General features: G+C 35.1%; 2 protein-coding genes across 2 annotated transcripts; both read left to right on the forward strand.

The window, feature by feature from the left end:
• The first annotated feature begins 7,325 nt into the window (after positions 1–7,325).
• On the forward strand, positions 7,326–13,623 carry LOC104092718 (uncharacterized). Its single transcript, XM_009598383.4, has 9 exons — positions 7,326–7,510; positions 7,631–7,765; positions 9,046–9,162; positions 9,274–9,402; positions 9,611–9,787; positions 10,168–10,308; positions 11,505–11,687; positions 12,535–12,606; positions 13,100–13,623. The coding sequence occupies exons 1-9, from the start codon at positions 7,385–7,387 to the stop codon at positions 13,274–13,276; spliced, it is 1,257 nt and encodes a 418-aa protein (XP_009596678.1). The 5' UTR covers positions 7,326–7,384; the 3' UTR covers positions 13,277–13,623.
• Positions 13,624–16,402: 2,779 nt separating this feature from the next.
• Positions 16,403–23,339, forward strand: LOC104092717 (peptidyl serine alpha-galactosyltransferase). Its single transcript, XM_070186284.1, has 8 exons — positions 16,403–16,980; positions 18,571–18,741; positions 19,456–19,703; positions 19,813–20,009; positions 20,743–21,218; positions 21,344–21,508; positions 21,651–21,894; positions 21,971–23,339. The coding sequence occupies exons 1-8, from the start codon at positions 16,670–16,672 to the stop codon at positions 22,856–22,858; spliced, it is 2,700 nt and encodes an 899-aa protein (XP_070042385.1). The 5' UTR covers positions 16,403–16,669; the 3' UTR covers positions 22,859–23,339.
• The last annotated feature ends 1,220 nt before the right edge of the window (positions 23,340–24,559 follow it).

Here is a 24,559-nt window from a genome sequence, read left to right on the forward strand (position 1 = left end):
AACATAAAATGATAGAAGGGGACCCCGGAGTCTGCGGACGCTGGCAGATATACCTCGAAGTCTTCGTGCGCAGATAGCTCCACTGACGTCTAAACTGGTAAGATGTACCTGGATCTGCATAAAAAGATGTGCAGAAGCGTAGTATGAGTACACCACAGCGGTACCCAGTAAGTGCCAAGCCTAACCTCAATAGAGTAGTGACGAGGTCAGGTCAGGCCCTACTGGAGAATAGATAATGACATGGAAAAATGTTTAAACAATTTAATAAGATAAAAATGACTGCGAAAATGAATCAAATAGTATGTCAAAATAATATCTTGTGGAATCAAAACAGAATTTTCTTTCAACTTTATGAAAATCACAACAATTAATCGAAGGCAACTATGACCATAAATCAATATCAACAAGGGCACTACTGAGGTACCACCTCGTAGTCCCAAATTATAAATAAATTCACAATATCTCATTTTCTTATATCACCGCGGGAGCCTTCACAATTTATTTAAAAAAAATATATTTTCCCGAAATAGCATCCCGCGTTTTAGCCTCCCTTATCACACCGCATGACTTCTAGTAGTCACCCTTACTAGTCACGCGTATCAAGTCACCCTTATCTCACCGCATGCGTTTCAATTCCCAGACTTTATACCACCGCATGCGTATCAATATCACAATATATCACAATTTACACCTCAAGTGCCCAATAATTCAATTTTCCAAAAATAAATCAACAACAATATTTTTTTCAATAATAAAGAGCTCACGGCTCATGCCAAAATAATCCAAAAATAATATTTTTCCACAATAAAGAGCTCACGGCTCCATCATAATGAGTACCAAAAATCTTGCGAAAATAATCAGGAATAAAATAATTCAGGAAAATAATATTTCATATTAATAATACTTAATTTAAAGAAAAATCAACCTTCAAATAATGCACAGTATAAAAGAAACCAGGTTTCAATCAAATAGGTAAAACAATTAGCAGGAAAAATGTCAAGCAAATTTAAGGTATACAAATCAAATCATTAATGGAGAATATAACAAGATTTAATAATTTAATTAATATGTAACAGTGATCTTCATAATTTGAACATATAATCCTTCACATTTAGTCCGTGTACACACTCGTCACCTCGTGTGCACGACTTTCATCATATTACAATTAATACCAATCCTAGAAAAAAAATTTCCATACAAGGTTAGACAAGTCACTTACCTCGACTTGCTCCAATTTAACGAAGTATTACGCTTTTTCTCAATTTTTCGACTCTGATCGACTCGTATCTAGTCATAAGTAATTCGATACAGTCAACAAAAATTATAGGAATCAATTTCATAAGAAAATACTATATTTTTCAATAAAATACGAAATTAGCTCAAAATTTTCCCGTGGGGCCCACATCTCGGAATCCGGTGAAACTTATAAAATCCGATAACTCATTCAATTACAAGTCCAACCATACCAGTTTCACTCCAATCGGACTCCGGATCGACACCGAAATCTCAAAAATTCATTTCTATGAGATTTCTAAAAATTTTCAAATTTCAATCTCAAAACACTAATTAAATGGTGAAAATAATGATATATTTCTGTATATAGACCAATTCCGAATTGGAATCACTTACCCCAAATATCTTTCCTTGAAAATCTGTCAAAAGTCGCCTCTGTTCAAGCTCAAGTTTGTCAAAAATGGCAAATGTTGAATGCCACTGTTTTTATAACTTACAGATCTGTCCAGTTCGATCTTGGGAGCTCTATCTGTCCAGTTCGATCAGGGACCTCGATTTTGTCAGGGACATCGATTTTGACAGGCAGCCCGATTTTGACAACATTTCCAGCAGAAAAATTGCAGCCGCTTTTGCAGCAGCTAAGTACCACTTTTGATCCGTTAACCATCCGAAACTAACCCGAGGCCCTCGGGACCTCAACCCAAAATACCAACAAGTCCTGAAACATCATACAAACTTATTTGAAACCTCAAATCACATCAAACAACGCTAAAATCACGAATCATGCTCCAATTCAAGCTTAATGAAACTTAGAATTTTTCAACTTCTACATTCGATGTCGAAACCTATCAAATCAAGTCCGATTGACCTCAAATTTTGCACCAAAGTCATAAATGACATAACAGAGCTGTGAGAATTTTCAGAACTGAATTCCAACCTCGATATCAAAAAGTCAACTCCCCGGTCAAACTTTCAAACTTTAAATTTCTATTTTAGCCATTTCAAGCCTAATTTCATTGCGGACTTCCAAATAAAATTTCGATCACGCTCCTAAGTCCAAAATCACCATACGTAACTGTTGGAATCATCAAAATTCTATTCCGGGGTCATTTGCACATAATTTGATATCCGGTCACTATTTGAACTCAAACTTTAAATTTTTCATCAAAATTCCATATCTCGGGCTAGGGACCTCGGAATTTGGTTCCGGGTATACGCCCAAGTCCCAATTCACGATACGGACCTATCGGAACTATTAAAATACTAATCCGAGTCCGTTTGCTCAAAATTTTGACCAAAGTCAACTCAGTTTTGTTTTAAACATCTAATTCACATTTTAATCCATTTTTCACCTGAAAACTTTCCGTAAAATTTTTACGGATTGCACACGCAAATCGAGTAATGGTAAATAGTGTTTAGATCACATAATTAATCATTAAATTTAAAAATAATATTTTGGGTCATTACAGCCCGTATCTGCGAAAAGGGGCTGCCAGTCGAGGTTCCGCATCTGCGGACAAAATGTCGCACCTGCGACGTCCGCTTCTGCGCACAAGGGCCGCATCTGCGATGGATGTCTCGTTTCTGCGAGCTCGCACCTACGGTCAAAATTCTGCAGGTGCGATTATACGAGAACCCAAATTTTAGATTTTTGCTTAAGTCCAATTCTTGTTACGATTTCGATCCGTTTCACTTTTGGGGTATTCGGGACCCCGTTCGAATATACCAACAAGTTCCGTAACATAATACGGACTGACTCAGGGTCTAAAATCACGTCAAACAACACTGAAATTATAATTCATACCCCGATTCGAACTTTGAGTTTTAAACTTTCAAATTGCAAATCTCGTCCCAAAACATATTAAATGAATCCGGAATGACTTCAAATTTGGCACACAAGTCATAAATGATATAACGGAGCTGTTCAAATTTCCAGAATCGGATTCCGATTCCGATATCAAAAAGTCAACCCCGTGGTCAAACTTGGAACATTTAACCTTTAAATTGCTAGTTCCGTTAAATGGTCATAACTTGAGCTAGGGACCTCCAAATTAAATTTCGGGCATACGCCCAAGTCTCAAATCACGATACGGAGTTATCGAAACTATCAAAATATCGATCCGGGTTCGTTTGCTAAAAATGTTGACTAAGGTCAACTCACTTGAGTTTTAAAACTCTATTTCCCATTTTAATCCATTTTTCACATAAAAACTTTTCGGAAAATTATACAGACTGCACACGTAAGTCGAGGAATGATAAATGGTACTTTTCGAGGTCTTAGAACACAAAATTACTTATTAAATTTAAATATGACATTTTGGGTCATCACATTTCAAAAGAATAATCCTAGGAATAACTAAAAAGCGACAACTAGACTTCAGAAAATCATAAGTATAATCACTATCGATAATCTAGGTTGGATCCATTGTTTCATTTTCATATTCTTCTCTAGTAATTTTGTAATAGCAAAAAGAAAATAGAAGAAGAAAGAACATGCAAGTTTCTCTTTTACCTTTCTGTTTTTGTTAACTTCAATACGGTACCCATTTGAAGCTGATATATTTTCTTTTTATAAGTTAGTGGGACTCATAGGATCACTAACTAAATTTTTAAATCAAATTATAGACATAAATTTCTTATGGTCCTTGTACAATGCCATTTAACTAATTCACCCCATTTTACTACTTATACTTTTAGCTATTTGCAGTACAAAATTGCATCATCCTTTTACTTATGTATTTGATATTTCTTGGTTGGGGAACAAGTTACTCCCTGCTATTCATAATAAATAAATTTTTTTATTTTTGACATACCCGTTAAGAAAATACTAACTCATAGAAAAAAAATAAGGTTATTCGAGCCAAGGTGGGTGTGGCCCCTATTGAGGATAAAATGCGGGAAACGCGGCTTAGATGATTTGGTCATGTGAGGAGGAAGAGCACAGACGCTCTGATGAGGAGGTGTGAGAGATTGACATTGGAGGGCCTACGAAGAGGTAGAAGTAGGCCAACGAATAGGTGGGGAAAGGTGATTAGGCAAGACATGGCGCAACTTCAGCTGATCGAGGACATGACCCTTGATATAAAGGTATGGAGGTCGAGGATTAGGGTAGTAGAATAGGTAGTCTAGGGTGTTCATAACAGTAGTATTGACACACAATCTCGCTTTCTATTGGTAGTAGATTTTTATAACTAACCGTTATTTTCTTTCATTGTTGATCACCTTACTATCTTGTTATTTTTATTCTGCTTTTATATGACTTTTTGGTACTGCCCCTTCTTGTCTATATTTTCATTAATGCGGTGCTTATGTTTTCCTGAGCCGATGGTCTATTGAAAATAACCTCTTTATCCTCACAAGCTAGGGGTAAGGTCTGCGTATACACTACCCTCTCGAGACCCCACGGCGTGGGATAATACTATATAGGGGTGTACCTGAGGCGATTTGGTTCGGTTTTTTATTAAACCAAAATCAAACCAACTATGTCGGTTTACTAAATTTATAATCAAATCAAACCAACATAAACTCGATTTTTTCGGTTTCGATTTTTGTCGATTTTTTCGGTTTCTTCGGTTTTTCGGTTTTCCTTTTTAATTATATTATGCTTGAAAAAGAGATCAAATAATCACCAATTGTCCTCATGATTACTATTCATTAAAATAATATATGAGGAATAACAATTGTTCGTATGAATCATAATTCCAAGACCTTCCATAATAGAAAATGACAACAAACATGTGATAAACCAAAAGCTACAACCCAACTTGTAGTTCCACAAAAAATATTAAGTTAATTAAAGTTGGCCAAGACAAAAGTTAGAAATAAGTAGCAAGCAGCCAAGCACCATGAATAGGTTGACACTATTTTGTTTAACTGAAGTTCTAAACTAATCAATACTCAAAGGGTCACCTGGACATTCTAAAAAAAAAATAGTTATATGTTAAACAATATAAAGATAGAATTAAATTCATTACGAATTAAATATATAAAATTACCTTCTTCAACTTGCTCAATTTTCTTAATTTCTTCTAGATAGTCTTGAAGCTTGCATTCCTTCTTAGAGAACCTTTAACATTAAGAGTGATTTCATCATAAATGTAAGTGCAATATTGGATTGAAAGAACACAACTCGTAACATCAAATTTCAGGACCAACAATCTAAGATAACAATTATACCCAAATTTAAAGGGACAAAATAACATAATTGATTTAAATAAATACTTTAGCTTACCAAATTGAGTTAGAGCAGTAAGACTAATATGTAATTACAAACTTGAACAGTGGCTCGGAATTGCAAAGAAGGAAGCTCGTCGTGAAGTGGATGGAAGGGTTTTCACTATTTGGGGTTTTTTGACTTTGGAGTTGGAAGATAGGGAAGATACAGAAGAATGAAGACAAGGAATAACCTATTTTATTGTCTTTTCTTATTGGGTTTTAGTTTGGGCTTCAAATTTAGGTTGTATAATTAGAATCTATTAAGTGGATAGTGAATTTACAAGCCCACAAATAAATAATATCTCAATACATTGAAAACTATAAAATAATTTAGAAAATACTTACAAATTAGATTTTAATGATTATTTTTTATGTATAAATATATATATTATGTCGGTTTGGTTTAGATTCGGTTTGACTTTTTTTTGTTAATACCAAACCAAACCAAGAGTGATCGGTTTTTTATTTTCCAACACCAAACCAACCAAACCAAACCACAAGTCGGTTTTTTTCTTCGGTTTGACTTGGTTCGTCGGTTCGTTTTGGCTTGACGGTTTGGCTTGTACACCCCTAATACTGGGTATGTTGTTGTTGTAACTCAAAGAAAAAAAGTATTTTAATTAAATTACCCTTAATTAAAACTTGCATATTGATAACTTTATATATTGGGATATATAAATAAAGGTAAATTTTGAAAAAATAAATCCAATTCCCTCTTGATTATGTAAAAGGATAATTATTTCAGACCAAATTAAAGAGGCCAAAATGTCGCTTATTATGGATCAGATGGAGTATTAGGGATGTACATAGGTCGGGTTGGTTTGGATTTTTCAATTATCAAACCAAACCAATAGTATCGGGTTTTTAATTTATAAATCAAACCAAACCAAACCAATAGTGTCGGGTTTTTAAATTTATAAATCAAACCAAACCAAACCAAACCAATAAAGTCGGGTTTTTTAATCTCGATTTTTCTCGGATTTTTTGAGTTTTTTTCCCGGTAAAGTCTTCATAGCATAAAATATGTAACTTGTGCTCCAAATATTTCTTAAGTACTAGTAAAATACAACTACATATAATATATTTTCCAAGAAACTAACACAATAATATGAGATAAGTCATAACATTATACTAAATATTCAATAACAAAGATAAAATTACATAAAACAAATATTGCTAATTAATAAGCCATAAATAAAAATAAATATAATCTAAAAAATACTATATAGGTCATGCTAAAATAAGTATATCTAATAGGTACTAATATTAATTACATAACTAAGCACTAAAGAAAAAGATAAATTAAGTTATGCATTTTTATTATAAACCCATGTAAAACTAAAATAATTATCTAACACTATCGTCATTCATAGTATTGAATTGAATTTCTTTTGTTAGTATTAGTATTGATTTGAACTTTGTTTGAATTACTACATTTATGGGTTATAAAATTTACTTACCATTTAAGAATATTCAGTTTAAACTTGAAATAATACGCTAAAAGATAAAACTGTAAAAAAAATTAAAGTAATATTTATAAATTATAATAAATATTTATATGTATAAAATATTTTTAAAAATTATATAAATATACTATCGGATTGGTTTAGTTTCGGTTTGACTTTTTTTAGTTAAAACCAAACTAAACCAATTATGTTCGGGTTTTATTTTTCAATACCAAACCAAATCAAACTAAACCACATCGATTTTTTTCCGATTTGACTCGGATTATCGGTTTGGTGCGATTTATCGGTTTTCCTTTTACACGCCTATGGAGTATTACAATACAATGAATAATGACATTTTCTACAATCTAAGGGGTGAAATTGACAAATATACCTTTTTTCAGCCTCATTATGTCATTATCCTCTTCTTTCTAATTTCATTCTCTACTCAGAACTCAGAAGAATGCCACACTAGACCAAGCAGAGAATCAATGGCAACTCTAAGCCTCAATCTTTATTCTCCTTCAGTGAGGCATCAATATCTCCTCCCCAAATCTCATTATTCAAAATCCAATTTCAGAATCTCATGTTCCACCTCTTTCTTGCAAAATAAAAAGGTGCAATTTTTATTCACCAGAACTTGATTTTTATTTATTTGAATTTCAAGAAAACGATTTTAACAATTACCCAATTGATTTTCATTGTTAGTTTTGTGTGTTTTTATGGTTCTTGAGCAGTTTAAGAGGGAGTATACAAGTGTGATGATAGTGCCAACAGGTGTAGGAGCAGCTATTGGTGGCTATGCTGGAGATGCTTTACCTGTTGCTCGAGCTCTTTCCTCTGTTGTTGACTGCCTTATCTCTCATCCTAATGTATGATTAATTTTATGTTCTTATGTTACTAGCATAGCATCATTTATTTATTTGCTTATTTTTTCTTTATAATAATAAAAATGATAGTCTTGGCGTAACTAGTATAGTTACTATCATGTGACCAGGAGGTCACGGGTTCGAGCCATGAAAACAGCATCTTACAGAAATACAGGGTAAATCTGCATACAATAGACCCTTTGTGTGGTCCGGGCCTTCCCCGGACCCGCGTATAGCGGGAGCTTAGTGCACTGGGCTGCCCTAATAATAAAAATGATGTGCTTATTTTATCTGATGTGGATATTGACATTAGTACCATTGAGCGACACACAGGGTCGGAAGGGTTTTAAAATAGTGTGTTTCAACAACAATTGGTGTCTAGATGAAAGTAAGGGGTCCGCGATGTCAAAACCAAATAATATGTTCATGCTTGATATTTTAAAAATTATAGTGGGACAATTTGTTGTAGTAGGATTAACTAAAGATTGAATTAATGGAGTTGATGAAGGAGCTTACTGATCCATCTAAATTCACACATTGTATATGTATTGAATTGGCAATCGAAGTTAAGATATTTTTAGAATTCAAAGTGGGGAAACTTCAAGTGAAGAACTCATTGATTGCTGGTTTTCATCATTGAAATGTAGAGTGTAATTTTTCTTTTAAGAAAAATTTTGAGGCTTCGAATGTAGCTTGTCCTTACTCCTTAATATAATAGCACATTTATAGAGAAAATGATGCAGGTATCACTATACCTAAGAAATTGTGCTTCAACCTAAAGTAGCTACAAAGGATATCGTGGATAGTATAGCATTTTAGACGCATAATACATTGAGCTATGCTTTTTTTGAGCAATTTGATAGCCTCTGCAACGTTACATTTACATTCTGTAAAATTTCACTTCCTAGCTGAGTCTCTATCTTGGAACTTAAATTCTTAGTATGTCCCCAAAAGAATACTTCTGTGGAACAAAAAATTCAATATAGAGAGGCAAGTCAAGCAACTGAGCGATTTGATGGGACTTGATCCACAATAATGAAGAATTGAAAAATATTTCATATACTTTAGGGCCATGATAGAGTAAATTCTAGTTGTTTCTTTAGATTGTCAATGGAATAAGGAATCAACATTCACACATTGGATCAGAAGAAAGAAAAGTGACAGGAACTATGCTGGAATAATTGCGTGGATGAAGTAAATAGGTTGTCAATCTAGGAAACACGCCTACGTTTTGGTTTAACATGCATTATTCTTAGCTCTCTGTAAAATTGTAAGTCATACAGGTTCTTAATGCAGCAATGCTGTACTGGCCGATGCCGAATGCACTCTATGTTGAAGGCTATGCACTAGATCGATTTGCCGAAGGCCTTTGGGGACTGCAACCAGTTCATCAAAATAGGGTAAGCTGTCAAAAATTTTGCTTGTATATCCTGTGAAATCAGAACTGTATTCGAGCTGTTGCTGCATCATTTAGCTTGCAATCACATTGTGAACTTGTAATGTGAAAGCAGGTGGGATTAGTTTTTGATGCTGGGATAGAGAAGGAGCTTCTTATTCGTCATCTACAAGTAGTTGATGCAACAAGAGCTTCTCTTGGATTGCCAATAGTGGGATACACTGTAACTGATACACCTCTACTGGTATGCTTTTTGGTTTCTAAGTTGAATTCAAGTAGATGTTGCGGGGGTTATATTTAGTTACTATTTCATATATCATAGTAGATCAGAAATAATCTGATTTTCTTTGGCTTAGACAACAGTTTCATTGTCACATCTATTTATTATTAACTTCACATTAACTTCTAATGTATTGCAAGTAGCTAACATGCGGTGTATGTAAACTGTAAAGGTGGAGAAATGGGTTGACCCAACAAGTGGCCAATCAACAGGGAGGATACAGCGTCCAGATTCACTATTGAGAGCTGTGGAGAACTTGCAAAATAAGTTTAAGGTAAATGCAGTTGCAGTGGTGGCTCGCTTTCCAGACGATGATACTGAGGACTTGGATGATTATCGACAAGGAGTGGTATTAATTTTTTCAATGAATATCTTCTTACTTCATTGCAAATGTAGTCACCGATAGTATCTATCTGAAATTCCTAGATACAAGACGGTCTCAATTCATGAGCTCATTACAGAATAAATATGTTTCAGCAACTCCTAAAGTGCTATGTCCTAAAGTTTGAGTCTCTACAATTTTGCCATAACTTATGTGTGAAATTATCTAACTAGAAGGTGTAATATTTGAGTTCATTATAATATCAGCTTGAGTTATCTTCTTCCATTGATTAGTCTGCTAAAGTTGTACTGTTTTAATTTGACAGTTTATAATGAGGAAATTCATCGCTATTATGCAGTACTTAAGTTCCTGATTTCAGTTTTATTCTATACCCTTTAAATCTACAGGGGGTAGATCTTTTGGCAGGTGTGGAGGCTGTTATAAGTCATCTAGTGGTGAAAAATTTTCAGTTTCCCTGCGCACATGCTCCGGCAGTATTGCCTCCTCAATTAAACATTTCTCTATGTCCAAAATCCGCTGCTGAAGAGGTTAGTTATTGTCCTTTGATTATAACAAGATTTATGCTTTCACCATGTATAATCATGAATTGAAGGCTGTGTGCTGTTTAATCATGAAGAAGTTTGTTGTTCATTAAATGACTGGGAACTAATGTAGAATGGCCAGAGCATAGCTTCTCTGCAGCTTTTGGTTTGCTAGACAAGGATAGTGCATGAGATTTTGTTTTGTTTTGTAGTTTCTTCTTAGGGGATTATAAATGATAATCATTTTAAAATGGAAGCATGATAATCCTTAGCCATTTAGCTCTTCTCTTGCGTGAGATGGTCATTTTCAAGAGAAGGAGCTAAATAGTTCGTACACATTTGTTGCTGAACTTTTCTTAGATACTATTGGAGACGCCTTAATAGATCCTCTGATGTATGGGATGTTACTAAGTTTTGAGCTTTTGGTTTAGCTATCCTATTAAGTTAATGCGTGGTTTTAGTAGTTCTTGAAAGTTACTTTATGTGCATCTTTCGCTGGTTTATTGCAATAATTGCTTACTCAATTCCTTTTGTTTACTTATTTTGTGCTTACACTTGATAAAGCCTTATTAAGGTAGGGGTAAGGTCTGCGTACACACTACCCTCCCCAGACACCATTTATGGGATTACGCCGGGTTTGTTGTTGTTGTACTTGATATAGCCTTATATCTATTTGTATTTCCTTTACTCTGTCGTAAACTTTTTGTTGACAAAATTTTACCCTGTGCTAGCTTTATTATGTTCATATTGTTTGAAATCCAGCTATACGTGTCGTTTTTGTGTTGAGTCCATGTCCATATGGACAGTTTTTGGGCAAAGGAAAAGGCATTTTAAATCTGCAATTCAAGATGCTGTGACAAAATTCTCAATTTTAGTTTCTTCTCAGTGTTTACTACATGAATTCTGAAAAGTCAAACCTGTTCAGAATATTAAAGTATATTCATTTGGTTTTCCTTTGTATAGTTAGCTGGACTTGCTAGCCACATTCTTTAAGAAGAGTTTAGGATGTTTGGGAATTATTCATATTTTATGATACATGCTGTAGAAATATTTTCTGTTGGGCATTAAAATGAGTAAGAGGGAGATATGAAAACCATGAAGGTGTATAAAACTGCTAAGATAGTACACTTGCATTCTCTAGTCTCTTTTTCCACTTGTCATTCTCATAATATTTTTGTTTTCTTCTGTCAATTTTCGGACAGATAGGATTTACATTCTTGCCATGTGTACTTGCTGGGCTTAGCACTGCACCACAGTATTTGGTCAAGGGAAACAATTTTTCAGAGGACTGCATTGTAGCAGGTGATGTTGACAGTGTAATTGTACCGATCGACGCTTGTGGCGGAGATGGTGTTCTTGCTTTTGCCAATGGCAAAAGACACAAGGTAATTGGCTCTTGATATTTTGACATCAACTGGATGAGTCTAGTGTTTGCTAGGCTTGGAGATAGGCCTTTCCCTTGCGACAGCTGACTAGTTGATTCAATCGGAATCATCCCACTCCCCTTTCCCTTCTAACGGTAGGGAAAAAGAAAACACCTCATTCCTTTTCATGTTTATTTTTTGATAAGGTAAATTGTATTAATCAAAAGGGAGAAAAAACTCCCGCATACAAGAAGTATACAAAAAAGTAGAGAATTTACATCAGAACATGATTCTCTACAAATGACGCCCTATCTTCTACACAAGTAGGGGCTATATGTGTGCACCAAAAAGCGATCAAAGATAAAAGACTATTCTTTAAGATGTGAAAACGGAGACTCAATCCCCTCAAAAATTCTCCTATTTCTCTCTCCCCAGACTAACCACATGAGAGCTAACGGGGCGAACTTCCACGCCTTTTGCTTGCTTCTTCTACGGAAACCGGCCCAGCTATATAGCATTTCCTTTACAGTGTTTGGCATCACCCATTGAACAGCAAAAAGATTCAGGATTGCCCTCCACAAACCCCAGGACACACGGCAATGCAACATAAGATGATCAACTTCTTCCCCTGAGCTTTTACACATGTAGCACCAACTAACATGTGTAATTCCTCCTTTTCATGTTTATTAAGTATTCCATGCCCCAACTTACACTACTTTTCTCTTCTTCCTTTTGTCGTGACAGTGGTACCATATCGGTTGGCTAAACTTCCTCTAATACTACTAATGCTAGATAGGAAACGACTTGTCAGATACCTTCAGCATTCATGATAATAATGCCATTTTTCCTATTTGCTCATATTTTGCAGCCTCTTATAATTGCTGTTGAAGAGAATCAAACAGTTCTAAATGAAACGCCAGACTCACTCGGTATCGAAGCTGTAAGTTGAAATCTTACTTCCAGTACCGTGTTTATTTTCTCATCTAGCTGTCATATTGGCAAGCCGCAACTTAACATGAAGTGCCAATGCCTGTAGCCAAATACATTTTCATTTGATAAAACTGGTGACTTTGGAAAAAAAGTGTCAATGCTTGCGTCATATATGTAGAAAGCTTTAGCTTGTAGCATGTAAGCTCATCAACGATCATTACCTGCGCAGTGCATAATTTGCAATAACATTGTTGATTAAAGATACTAGGGGAGATACTAATTTAAAGGGGAATATGAATACTAAGCCCCCCTCGTGAAAAAAAGAGACTAGTCAACATAAAAGTCCATTCCTTTCTTATAGAAATAGGATCTGGTGGTGCATGCAAGCTGGTCCTGACACTACTGTTATAGGACTTGCACGTTTTCCTTTATACTAAATCTCTTTTTATATCATGCTGTCCTACATGAGAATTTGGAGTATGAGAATGGAGTTTATTTTCCAGGTGAAGGTCTCAAACTACTGGGAAGCCATAGGTGTAATTGCAGCTCACAAGGCAGGAATAGACCCAAATTCTCTTAGAAGGAATAGAATCAAGAACATTGCACCAATATCTTTTGTTCCTTCAAATGGTTATGCTACATCAAGTGCCAAATCACTTGTTTGGCCACAAAAGTTATAGATATTCATCATATTAAAGGGCAACCCGGTGCACAAGGCATCTCGCGTTCACGCAGGGTCCGGGGAAGGGCCGCACTCTAAGAGGTGTGATGTAGACAGCCTAACATTCATCATATTACACGAATTAATTTGATTTGTATAGCGCAAAAGGTGAGTTTAAATTGGAAACATGGTCAGTGAGGATTTATATATTCGAGCCCAACTAGTTGGGACTGAGGCGTAGTTATTATAGTATAGCGGAAAATGTTTTATTTTCTTCCTTCACTTTTCATTCTTAGTTTTTGTATTATCATTAATTGAGTACATAGGGGAGTATTATAACATGATCTGCTCATTTTTTAGATTTCATTTTGGTGTTTATTTTCAATTATATTTTGGAAACTCATTTCGTTATGTGATGGATTCTAGAGAAAGTAGTGTTGTAAATCTAGGTATTGTGTTAAAATCACCAGAAGCTATTTTGCGCTATGAAGAAGGTAAAACCTTTTTAGGGCAAAACCAAAATTATTTATATCCGGCAGCCATAAAAATATATAAAAGTTGTATATTTTTTTGTATATAACATACAAAAATGTATACATATATACAAAATATATATTTTTTTAGCTATTATTTTGAGATGGGCTATACAGTGTCATTTTCCCAACTTCTTAATTCTTTACTGGTCTGTTTGAGATCAATCTGAGCAATCTCTACTCATTTATTTTAGAATAGAAAACCTGATTTCTAATAGTTCTATAGTATGCTATTGATTCTTTCTTTTCTTTACTCTTAAAGCTTTAAAGAAGATTAATAATACCGTTGAATCAATTAAATTTGGATGAATCAAATCTCAAAATAAAACCAAAAGCAATCACAGAATATAACTAACCAAATGTATAGGAATACCTTTTCTTTTTTGGCAGTCTTAATCATCATGCATGCTGTGGATCTAGGATCTCTGTAGTATTATATGACATTTGATTATTTGTCATTTTCAAAATAGTTTAAGTCAACACTTTAAAATATATCGGACGTATTTGCATTATACTCGTTTTGTTAAGTTACCTTTTATCTTCGTAATCAAATAGGTTTAATTCCTAATCACATAGTAAAAAAATTAATTCGAATTACTTATCTCTTACCTTTGGCCCAAAAATATAGCAGATCTATTGCTCCATTCGTCCCAATTTATGTGCTCCTATTTTTTTGGGGCTTTTTTCACTTTTAGCCCGCACCGAAAATATTTACATTCGGTAGCCGAGTAAGTGTATAAAATTTGTATAATTTTTGTAAATATATAAAATATGTATATATATTTTCGGTTATTATTTTGAGAGCAGTTATACAATGTCATTTTTCTTAATTTTTCCATAGTCTGTGGCCCAATTTATTTGATCCTTATTTAAATTTGAAAATGTTTTAATTTTAATTTTTAATTTTTTTTCTTAATGTTATTTGTAAATGACATTGTACTAATCGACAAGACGCGAGGCGGTGTTAATGCGGGGTTAGAAGTTTGGAGGCACACCCTAAAGTCTAAGGGTTTCAAGCTGATCAGGACCAAGATAGAATACTTGGAGTACAAGTTCAGTGGTGCGACTCAGGAAGTGGATGAATACGTGAGGCTTGATTCACGAGTCATCCCCAGCAGAGATAGTTTCAAGTACTTTAGGTCAGTTATACAAGAGAATGAGGAGATGGATGGGGATGTCACAAATCGTATTGAGACGGGGCGGATGAAATGGAATCCCACTTCCGGTGTTCTGTGTGATAAGAATATGCCACCAAAACTTAAAGGTAAGTTCATAGAGCGATGGTCAAACCGACTATGTTATATGAGGCTGAGTATTGGCTAGTCAAGAACTCCCATATCCAGAAGATGAAGATGGCAGAAACGAGGATGTTGAGATAGATATGTGGGCATATCAGGTTAGATATGATTATGAGTGAAGCTATTCGGGACAAGATGGACGTGACATATGTGGAGGACAAGATGCGAGAAACGAGATTTATATGATTCGGGCATGTGAAGAGGAGAGGCACAAATGCTCCAGTGAGGAGATGTGGTTAGGCTTAGAGGGCTTTAAGAGAGGTAAAGGTAGGCCGAAAAAGTGTTGGGGAGAGGTGATTAGGCGAGACATGTCGATGCTCCAGTTCAACCGAGGACATGACTTTGGATATGAAGATGTAAAGGTTGAAGATTAAAGTAGAGGGGTAGCTAGCTGAACGTTGTTCTTGCTGATGCCAGTAGTGTAGTGCATTACTTAGTGTTAGTATTGTAATTTCTTAATCTTAGATTTTTGTTATTACTTGTCGCCTCTTTCACTTCGATTTTCTGATTGCAGTACTTAATGTTAATCTTGTATGTTCGCTTCGGTTTTCTGAGTGGTTGGCTAGTTGTTGCTCCTTCCTTTTATCTTTCTGAGTGGAGGGTCTTCCAGAATCTCTGCCTTATTAAAGATAGGAGTAAGGTCTGCGTACACACTACCCTCCTTAAACTCCACTTGTGGGATTACACTAGGTTTATTGTTGTAATGGTTTTTAGTAATTTTTTTTGTAACACAACTGTTATGACACATTTAAGATACACGGTCAAAAAAAAGAATTTCTTTACTAAGATATTATTAGGATGGATAGAATTATCTAATACTCCCTCCGTTCACTTTTATTTGTCCATTATATTAAATATATATTTTTATTTTTACTTTTCCACTATACTAAATCAAGAGAAAGATAATCTTCTTTTCCTTGTTTTACCCTTATCATTAACTACTCATTTTTCAAATCATTTCCCGTGACTTTTGAAAATGCTATCACTATTATGAGTAAAATTATAAAATACATATTTTATTTATTTTTCTAAAGAGAGTGCAAAGTCAAAAATAAATAACTAAAAGTGAACAAAGGTAGTATATGTATTGATAGAAAATAATAGTTACCCCATAAAATTAATCACAATAGCGCAAGATGATTCGATCAATATGATTGTAAAAAGGAAAAAAATCACAGTACTCGACCGAATATATATATATATATTACTATTATTTTTAGAGCGGTTATATATTTTATTTTAAAAATAATGTTAGGGTAGAATTTCTACAGGAACGTGGGCTAAAAGCCTAAAGACTCTTGCACTTCGGGAAGCAAACCACACATGAAAGACAGCTCCATTTTATTTTTATTTTTTACACTATTTTCCACTTCCATATTTTCAGATCAGACTTTGAATACATTAAATTAACTTACACTCCTTAATCTTTCACGATCCTTAGATCATACAACAACAAGACAAAAATTTTATTAAAAAGATTCGGAAACAAACAATAAAAAAGACACACACAAACCTTTGACTTTTCACCAAAATCATGAAATTGAGATCAAAACAGCAAACCCCATTTGAATTCTTGAGTGTATGATGGAGAAAAAAGCAATCTTGATACTTTTGGTGCTGACACTGAGCCTAATCAGTGGCCAAGAACCAAAAAAGTTTGAAACTTTAAAGGCACCATATAGGATCCACACTTTATTTTCTGTAGAATGTCAAAATTACTTTGATTGGCAAACTGTAGGACTTATGCACAGTTATAGAAAGGCTCAGCAGCCTGGACCAATTACAAGATTGTTGAGTTGCACTGATGAAGAGAGGAAGAATTATAGAGGAATGGAGTTGGCTCCCACTTTTGAAGTCCCTTCTATGAGCAGACATCCCAAAACTGGTGATTGGTAAAGCTCCCAACTTTACTTTCTTCTGGTGTGGTGTTTTCAGTTTTTGTGGATGCATATGCTGTTTGGTGATCAAATGCTGAATTGGGGTTCTTGATTCTTGTGAATTTGATTTCTTTGAACCGTTAAGAAGATGAAAAGATGCTATTTTTCTGATTTTCTAACGAGGGCAAGCTTTGTCTAGTGTTGTATGATTGCCACGTAATTTGGTTTATGCCTTCAATTTTTTGTGGTCTTTTCTGTTTTTGTGGATGCATATGTTGTTTGTGATAAAAATGCTGAATTGGGTTTTTTGATTCTTGTTTAATTTGATGGCTTTGAGCAGTTAGGAAGATGAAAAATGATATCTTGCTGTTTTTCTAACGAGGGTCACCTTTGTCTTGTTTCGTGTGTTGGCCACCTTTATTCGGTTTTTGCCTTCAATTTTATGTATGGATTCAATGCTGAATTGGGTTTCTGATTCTTGTTGATGCATGTGTTGTTGATGATTAAATGCTGAATTGGGTTTTTGATTCTTGTAAATTTGATGGCTTTGAACAGTTAATAGTATTAAGAGATGAAATTATGGTGTTTTCCCCATGAAGGTATTGTGTGTCTACTGATTACCACCTTTATTAGGTATTTGCCTTTGATTGTATGTGTTGATTATGCTGAACTGGGTTCTTGATTCTTGTGACTTTGATAGCTTTGAACAATAGAATATGAAGAAATGCAAACATGTTTTTGTGGATGCATGTGTTGTTCGTGATTAAATGCTGAATTGGGTTCTTGTTCTTGCGACTTTGATGGCTTTGAATAATTTAGACGGTGAAAAGATGATATTTTGTAACAAGGGTCAACTTTGTCTAATGTTGTGTGATTGCCACCTTTTGCCTTCAATTTTATATATGGATTCAATGGTGAATCAGATTTCTGATTCTTGTGGATATCATGGCTTTGAATAATTTGGAATGGGAGCAGATCAATTTATGTTGTTTTTCCACTGAGGGATCAGCTTTGTCTTGTGTTGTGTGATTACCACTTCTTTTTGGTTTTTGCTTTTGATTTTCTATGTTGGCTTCAATGCTAAATTTCATTTTTAATTCTTGTGGCCTTATGGCTTTGAACAATTAAGAATACAAAGAAATGAGCTTATGTTGTTTTTCCCAACAAAGTTATCAGCTTGGTCTATGTTTGTGTGATTTCCTCCTTGATGGCTTTGAACATTTAAGAATGTGAAGAGATAAAAATATGTTATTCTTGACAAAGGTGTCAGCTTTGTAAAATGGGAGTATTTGATTGATCTTTCTTTATTTTCCTTCTACTTTTGGATATGCATTTGTGTATAGAAGTTAGTGTTGGTTGTTGTCACTGGTGGTTTTGAAATATCAAGAATTTAACAGATATAAAAAGTTCAAAGGTGATTGAGATATCTCTGATAATAGAAAGATTAGATTCCCTTCCGGTTCTTTGTCAGTTACTCTTTGTTTCTTTTTATTTATGTCGTAATCTTTCTGATCTGATTTGGAGGTACTTCTGCTGGTTAAAGGCAACACTAGAAGCATGAAATACAGTTTAGAGAAGATCATGCTGTTCTGTTTGTTTCGGCAGGTATCCAGCAATAAACAAACCAGCTGGAGTTGTTCACTGGCTTAAATACAGCAAAGAGGCACAAAATGTTGATTGGGTTGTCATACTGGACGCAGACATGATTATTCGAGGTCCAATCGTACCATGGGAGATTGGGGCAGAGAAAGGGAGGCCTGTTTCTGCCTATTATGGGTAAACTCAACTTTCCATTTTGTCTCATTTTTAGTTTCAGTATTTTAGTAAGATCTTGACATGGAAACAAAAGAATTTCTTGATGGAAACAAAATACTCCCTCTGTTTCAATTTAGATGACACACTTTTCTTATTAGTCCGTTCCAAAAAAGAATGACACATTTCCACTATTGAAACTAATTCAACTTTAAACTCTTCATTTTACCCATTTTACCCTTAATGAGAAGTTTTTATAACCACACAAATGTCATGGCCCCACAAAGCTTTTACCCTTTAAACTTTTAAGACCACAAGTTTTAAAAGTCTTTTTTTTAAGTTCCGTGCCGAGTCAAACTACCTCATCTAAATTGAAACGGAGGGAGTAATTAGCAATCATGTCCTATTTACATATGTTAGTTAATGTTTACGTGAACATATATGTCCAGTAAACTTCTTAGATAACCAAAATGAAGTAGAAAGGGATTAAGAGAAGGAATAATCCCTTGCACTTCCTTTATAGTTTAATATTAGCGCATCAACTTTTATTGCACTTGGCATGTGGAAAGCAGATTCCCGATTCAAGGAAAGCCATAAATACCGATGAATTAAAAATCCACGTTTGCTTGAGGACCATTTTGGTGTTTCCTTGACACCAAAATGTTTATTTTAACATAGTTTAATATTAGCTCGATTGTTAAGGGGTTGTTGATTCAGAAGAGTTTATTTTCTAATTAGGTATTTAGTTGGATGCGATAATGTTCTCGCGAAGCTGCATACAAAGCATCCCGAACTTTGTGACAAGGTTGGTGGGCTATTAGCCATGCATATAGATGATCTTCAAGCTTTGGCACCACTATGGCTTTCGAAGACTGAAGAAGTACGAGAAGACAAAGCTCATTGGGCAACTAATTATACTGGTGATATCTATGGAACAGGGTGGATCAGTGAGATGTATGGATATTCATTTGGTGCTGCGGAGGCAAGTTGTTTCAATTGTTTACGTATCTTTTATTCTACAGATCTCTGTTGCTGCTTTTCTAAGCTTTTACTAAGATGATAATATATATCCTTGATGTTTGATTTGTCAGGTAGGACTCCGGCATAAGATTAATGATAACTTGATGATATATCCTGGCTATATTCCACGAGAGGGTGTTGAACCTATTCTTATGCACTATGGCTTGCCTTTTAATGTTGGAAACTGGTCATTCAGTAAACTAGAACATCACAATGATGACATTGTCTATAATTGTAGTCGGCTCTTCCTTGAGCCTCCTTATCCCCGAGAGGTAAAATTTAGTGTGCGCCATTATAATGGATCATTTAGTCTATGCATAGTATAAATTTCTTTTTGTTTCTTACCAGCATGGCTTCCGTTTTCTGAATACGCACTCAGCTGAATGTACTCTGCTGGAAAAAATCATTGTCAATTGATACTAAAACTTGTAAAACGGCGAATTCATATATACAATAAGTGGAGGTGGTTGGGGCAAGCGAAAGAGTATGTTTAATCTTATTGCCTTCTGGGGGTGATGCTTCTACCACCAATCACTTATGTGTATTCAAACATGGTTAACAAAGTAAGATTGATGAAGTAAATTAGGCTGTGCAAGCTAATATTATCTAGTTATCTGTTAAATCTGTATAAACTGAGATGCTTAGTGTTTTAAAATCTCTGGCTTAACGGAACATGTATTATCGGCCATATGGAAAGTCAATGAGCAATCAAGTAATTCTATTCCAGCTCACTAATGTGGTGAACTATGGGTACTTGCTCATAGACATATGAAAGTTGGAGTTTAAATTTAAACACTTGACCAGCTTACAGCTCCCATGTTGGGGCTTCTGAAATATAAATATACTGATATAAGTTTTATAGTTGTAGAATAAGAAGTAAATGAGTTTACTGTATAGTACTCCCTTCCGCTCTTAGTCACCAGAAGTTATTTGCATAATTCATTCTCCGACATTACTTGCATTCTATTTTCCTGCAACGTTCATTAGAATTTTTGCTTCTTGCAGATAGCACAGATGGAACCTGATCGTAACAAAAGGAGGGCGCTGTTTCTGAATATAGAGTGTATCAATACCCTGAATGAGGGCCTTTTGTTACAGCATGCGGCCTTTGGATGTCCTAAGCCAAAGTGGTCAAAGTATCTAAGCTTCCTAAAGAGTAAAACATTTGCAGAACTAAGTCGGCCAAAACCCTTGACTTCCCAAAGCCGGCAAATGATGGAGGTTGGAATTCATAAAGAAGTTGATAATGAGCCTGAAAAGCCACATCCAAAAATCCACACTATTTTCTCTACAGAATGCTCACCTTACTTTGATTGGCAAACAGTGGGGCTTGTCCACAGTTTTTACAAGAGCGGGCAGCCAGGGAATATTACAAGGCTTCTAAGCTGTACAGAGGAAGACTTAAGGCAATACAAAGGCCATGATCTAGCTCCCACCCACTATGTCCCATCCATGAGCCGACATCCATTGACTGGAGACTGGTAATCTATAGCTTACCTATGTGCGCAGCATCGTCAACTTTGCTTGCAAAGTTTAAAGAACAACAAAATCTTGTCTTCAGTAATAATGTAGCTGTGTCACCATTCTTAGTTTTTGCTTATTTCAGGTATCCGGCAATCAACAAACCAGCCGCAGTTCTTCATTGGATGAATCATGTGAAGACAGATGCTGAATACATAGTGATTCTAGATGCCGACATGATCATGAGAGGACCAATAACACCATGGGAATTCAATGCAGCTCGCGGCCATCCAGTTTCAACTCCCTATGAGTAAGGGTTATAAGTTTGCGATTTTCATTTTCATTGAGTTGGAGGATTGCATGGTTTAATTGTTCTGGTGTATCAGTTCTTGTCTTAAATTCACCTGGCATAGATTCTTACTCAATTAGCTTTTGTTCCTGTTTCGAATCAGCTACCTTATTGGCTGTGACAACGTACTTGCAAAGCTCCACACTCGCCATCCTGAAGCTTGTGACAAGGTTGGGGGTGTGATCATAATGCATGTAGATGATTTACGTAAATTTGCGCTGCAGTGGCTGCACAAAACAGTGGAGGTCCGACTCGACAGATCTCATTGGTCCAAGAACATAACAGGAGATGTCTATGAAGCTGGGTGGATTAGTGAGATGTATGGTTACTCTTTCGGTGCTGCAGAGGTATGTCCCACTCCTTGGCATCCATTGCTATACGGTAGTCAGCAATGTGTCTAATATGAATTTTGATGTTGCGTAGTTGAATTTGCGGCACGTCATAAGCGGCGAGATTTTGATATACCCGGGATATGTTCCTGCTCCTGGTGTGAAATACAGAGTTTTCCACTATGGCTTGGAATATAGGGTTGGTAACTGGAGCTTCGACAAAGCAAACTGGAGACACGTTGACTTGGTTAACAAATGTTGGGCTAAGTTTCCCGATCCTCCTGATCCATCGTCACTTGATCAAAGTGATAATGATTCCCTACAGCGCGACTTGCTTAGCATAGAATGTGCAACGACGTTGAATGAAGCTCTTCGTATACACCACGAGAGAAGAAAATGCCCCGATCCTAACTCTATTTCCACTACCAACCAGGACACAGCCAATGAAACTAGAACCAATGCTGAAACTAGAGCCAATGATGATGAAAGTAGAACCAATGCTGAAACTAGAACCAATGATGATGAAAGTAGAACCAATGCTGAAACTAGAACCAATGATGATGAAACTAGAACCAATGATGATGAAACTAGAATCGATGCTGAAACTAGAACCGACGCCGAAACTAGAACCAGTGCTGAAGCTAGAATGGCTGTTGAAACTACTACTTCAAGAAAGTTTGGAAAAGTTGACAACGACGCTCAGGGCTTGAGGCGCGATGACGTGCCCAAAAATAATTCTCAGCAATCTTCCCAACCTGACATGTCAAACGGGACATTCAGTTCCATGAGATTTTGGATCATGGCATTGTGGGCGGTTTCAATCTTCGCCTTCTTGGGCGTCATGTCAGTCATGCTTAAAGGCCGTAAAGGTTTGAAAAAGAGAGGTAAAGGTTACAAGTCTAAGAGAAGAACTTCGTATTCTGGTTTCTGGGATACGAATGGACAGGATAATAGGCATATACGCAGTGCTGAAACAGCATAGAAAGAACATGGTCATTCGAGACAAAGGTCCATGAAGTTCATCTGCTAAACGAAAAACGTTTCTTTTGTTCGAGTTAGTAATTGAAGTCATCTGCATTGCTGGATGGATAGCTACAACACTATCTGGTGTAATGGAAGATGTTTTTTGATGCTCAATTGATTGATTATTGCCTTTGGTTCAACTTCACATGAAGCTGGTAGTTTGCAACAAATGCATACTAGGACCATTGCTAGGGAGGACAAACAGCAGGTAGGTATAACTTCAGAAACAAAGTTTTCTTAGTCTTGCTGTTGTTTTTTTCTTTTTTCCTTTTTCAGAAAAAAGGGTAGTAAAGTTTCTTTTTTATTTAAAATAATTACAATATTTTTTTGTAATGTAATTTCTGCACCTGTAAGTTTCCCAAGTATAATAAGTTCCATTTCAAGTTGTGTTGTCTCGTAAGTAATGAGGTTTATCAAAAGGGAACTACTTTTGTTCTGTATATACTTATGCAGTTGGTTTAAAGACATGATTTTTTCTCTCTTTTATATTCAAAAGAATTGGGTTGGACTAATTGGTGGGCATGTGCCTCGTGTTTGCAACTGTTCACAAATGATGAAAGATGGGTGGAGGAAAGTAAGAATGAAAAAAGGGGAAGGTAAATCTTTCATTTGTGCCCCCCTCTATATAATACACACAAAAAAGCAAAACAAAGAAGGAATATTAATTATGCTAGTCCTATCTATCGGGAGTATGCTCCTAATTTTATTGTAAACTTGTTGGTCGCTAATTCAGTCTAATAAAATTCTTTATTTGAGTTAAAAAAATAGAAGGATAAGAATTTTATTGTCGCTAAATATTAATATAGTTGTTTCAGTTAGTCATGAACATTATTTCATATCAGAGGGCATCAAAATTCAAAAGCTACTTTCTTTTTTCTATTCAAAAGCTACTATATTTCACTTGTATAATGGTTTCCATTTGAATAGATTTATAGCCTGTGATTGTTATTTATTCGAAATCAATAGATATATGCTATATATTTGAGTAAACTTTCACTTAACCATGATTGTTATTTAATTTGATAGTAAACATTGAGTGCAGGTAAATAATTACTCTTGTCAAATCTACGTTTGAATTCTTTGTTAAGTTTGTTCCTTCTTCCTAAATACTCCTCTATTATGAATAGATGGCTAAAAGAAAATTGCATAGTTTTTTTACAAATATTTTTTTGAGTAATTTTTTGTGAGCCTATATGAAAACTCTATTTCAGATTACCAGTATATATAAGTGTACTTGATTAATGAAATGTTCGGATAAATATATACCCGAATTTCATTTTTTCACTAGCAGTTAAAAAGGTCAAAGTTATTCTATCTAATTTTCTTATAGATAATTTGGATGACGCTCCTTATAATAACATATGGTCATTTTCTTAATTATTTGGGAATCAACAAATAACGTTAGGCCCGATTAAATTAAGATACTATAGAGAATCAACAATTTATGATAGAGAGAAGTATCCACATTAGATAACGAGTCATTTGAGACCTTACAAGAACAAATTAGAGTAGCAAGTAGCAACAAAACAGTAATACCATGAATGATAACTCAACTTTTATTTTATTATACGAAAGCTTTGGCTTTTGTAACGACCAACAAAAAACCACTCAATTTTACGTAACTCACTAAACTATTTTGTAATGAAAGAATCACTTTATT

This window comes from Nicotiana tomentosiformis, chromosome 10 (genome assembly GCF_000390325.3).
Source record: "Nicotiana tomentosiformis chromosome 10, ASM39032v3, whole genome shotgun sequence".
In the NCBI taxonomy this organism is placed as follows: Eukaryota; Viridiplantae; Streptophyta; class Magnoliopsida; order Solanales; family Solanaceae; genus Nicotiana; species Nicotiana tomentosiformis.

Bases quoted from the DNA above. Each gene is read 5' to 3' on its own strand.
- LOC104092718 (XM_009598383.4), top strand. From the start codon at position 7,385: ATGGCAACTCTAAGCCTCAATCTTTATTCTCCTTCAGTGAGGCATCAA. The intron at 10,309-11,504 runs GTTAGTTATTGT...ATTTTCGGACAG, and splicing joins CAAAATCCGCTGCTGAAGAG to ATAGGATTTACATTCTTGCC. The intron at 12,607-13,099 runs GTAAGTTGAAAT...TTTATTTTCCAG, and splicing joins ACTCACTCGGTATCGAAGCT to GTGAAGGTCTCAAACTACTG.
- LOC104092717 (XM_070186284.1), top strand. From the start codon at position 16,670: ATGATGGAGAAAAAAGCAATCTTGATACTTTTGGTGCTGACACTGAGC. The intron at 21,219-21,343 runs GTAATCTATAGC...TGCTTATTTCAG, and splicing joins CATCCATTGACTGGAGACTG to GTATCCGGCAATCAACAAAC. The intron at 21,895-21,970 runs GTATGTCCCACT...GATGTTGCGTAG, and splicing joins ACTCTTTCGGTGCTGCAGAG to TTGAATTTGCGGCACGTCAT.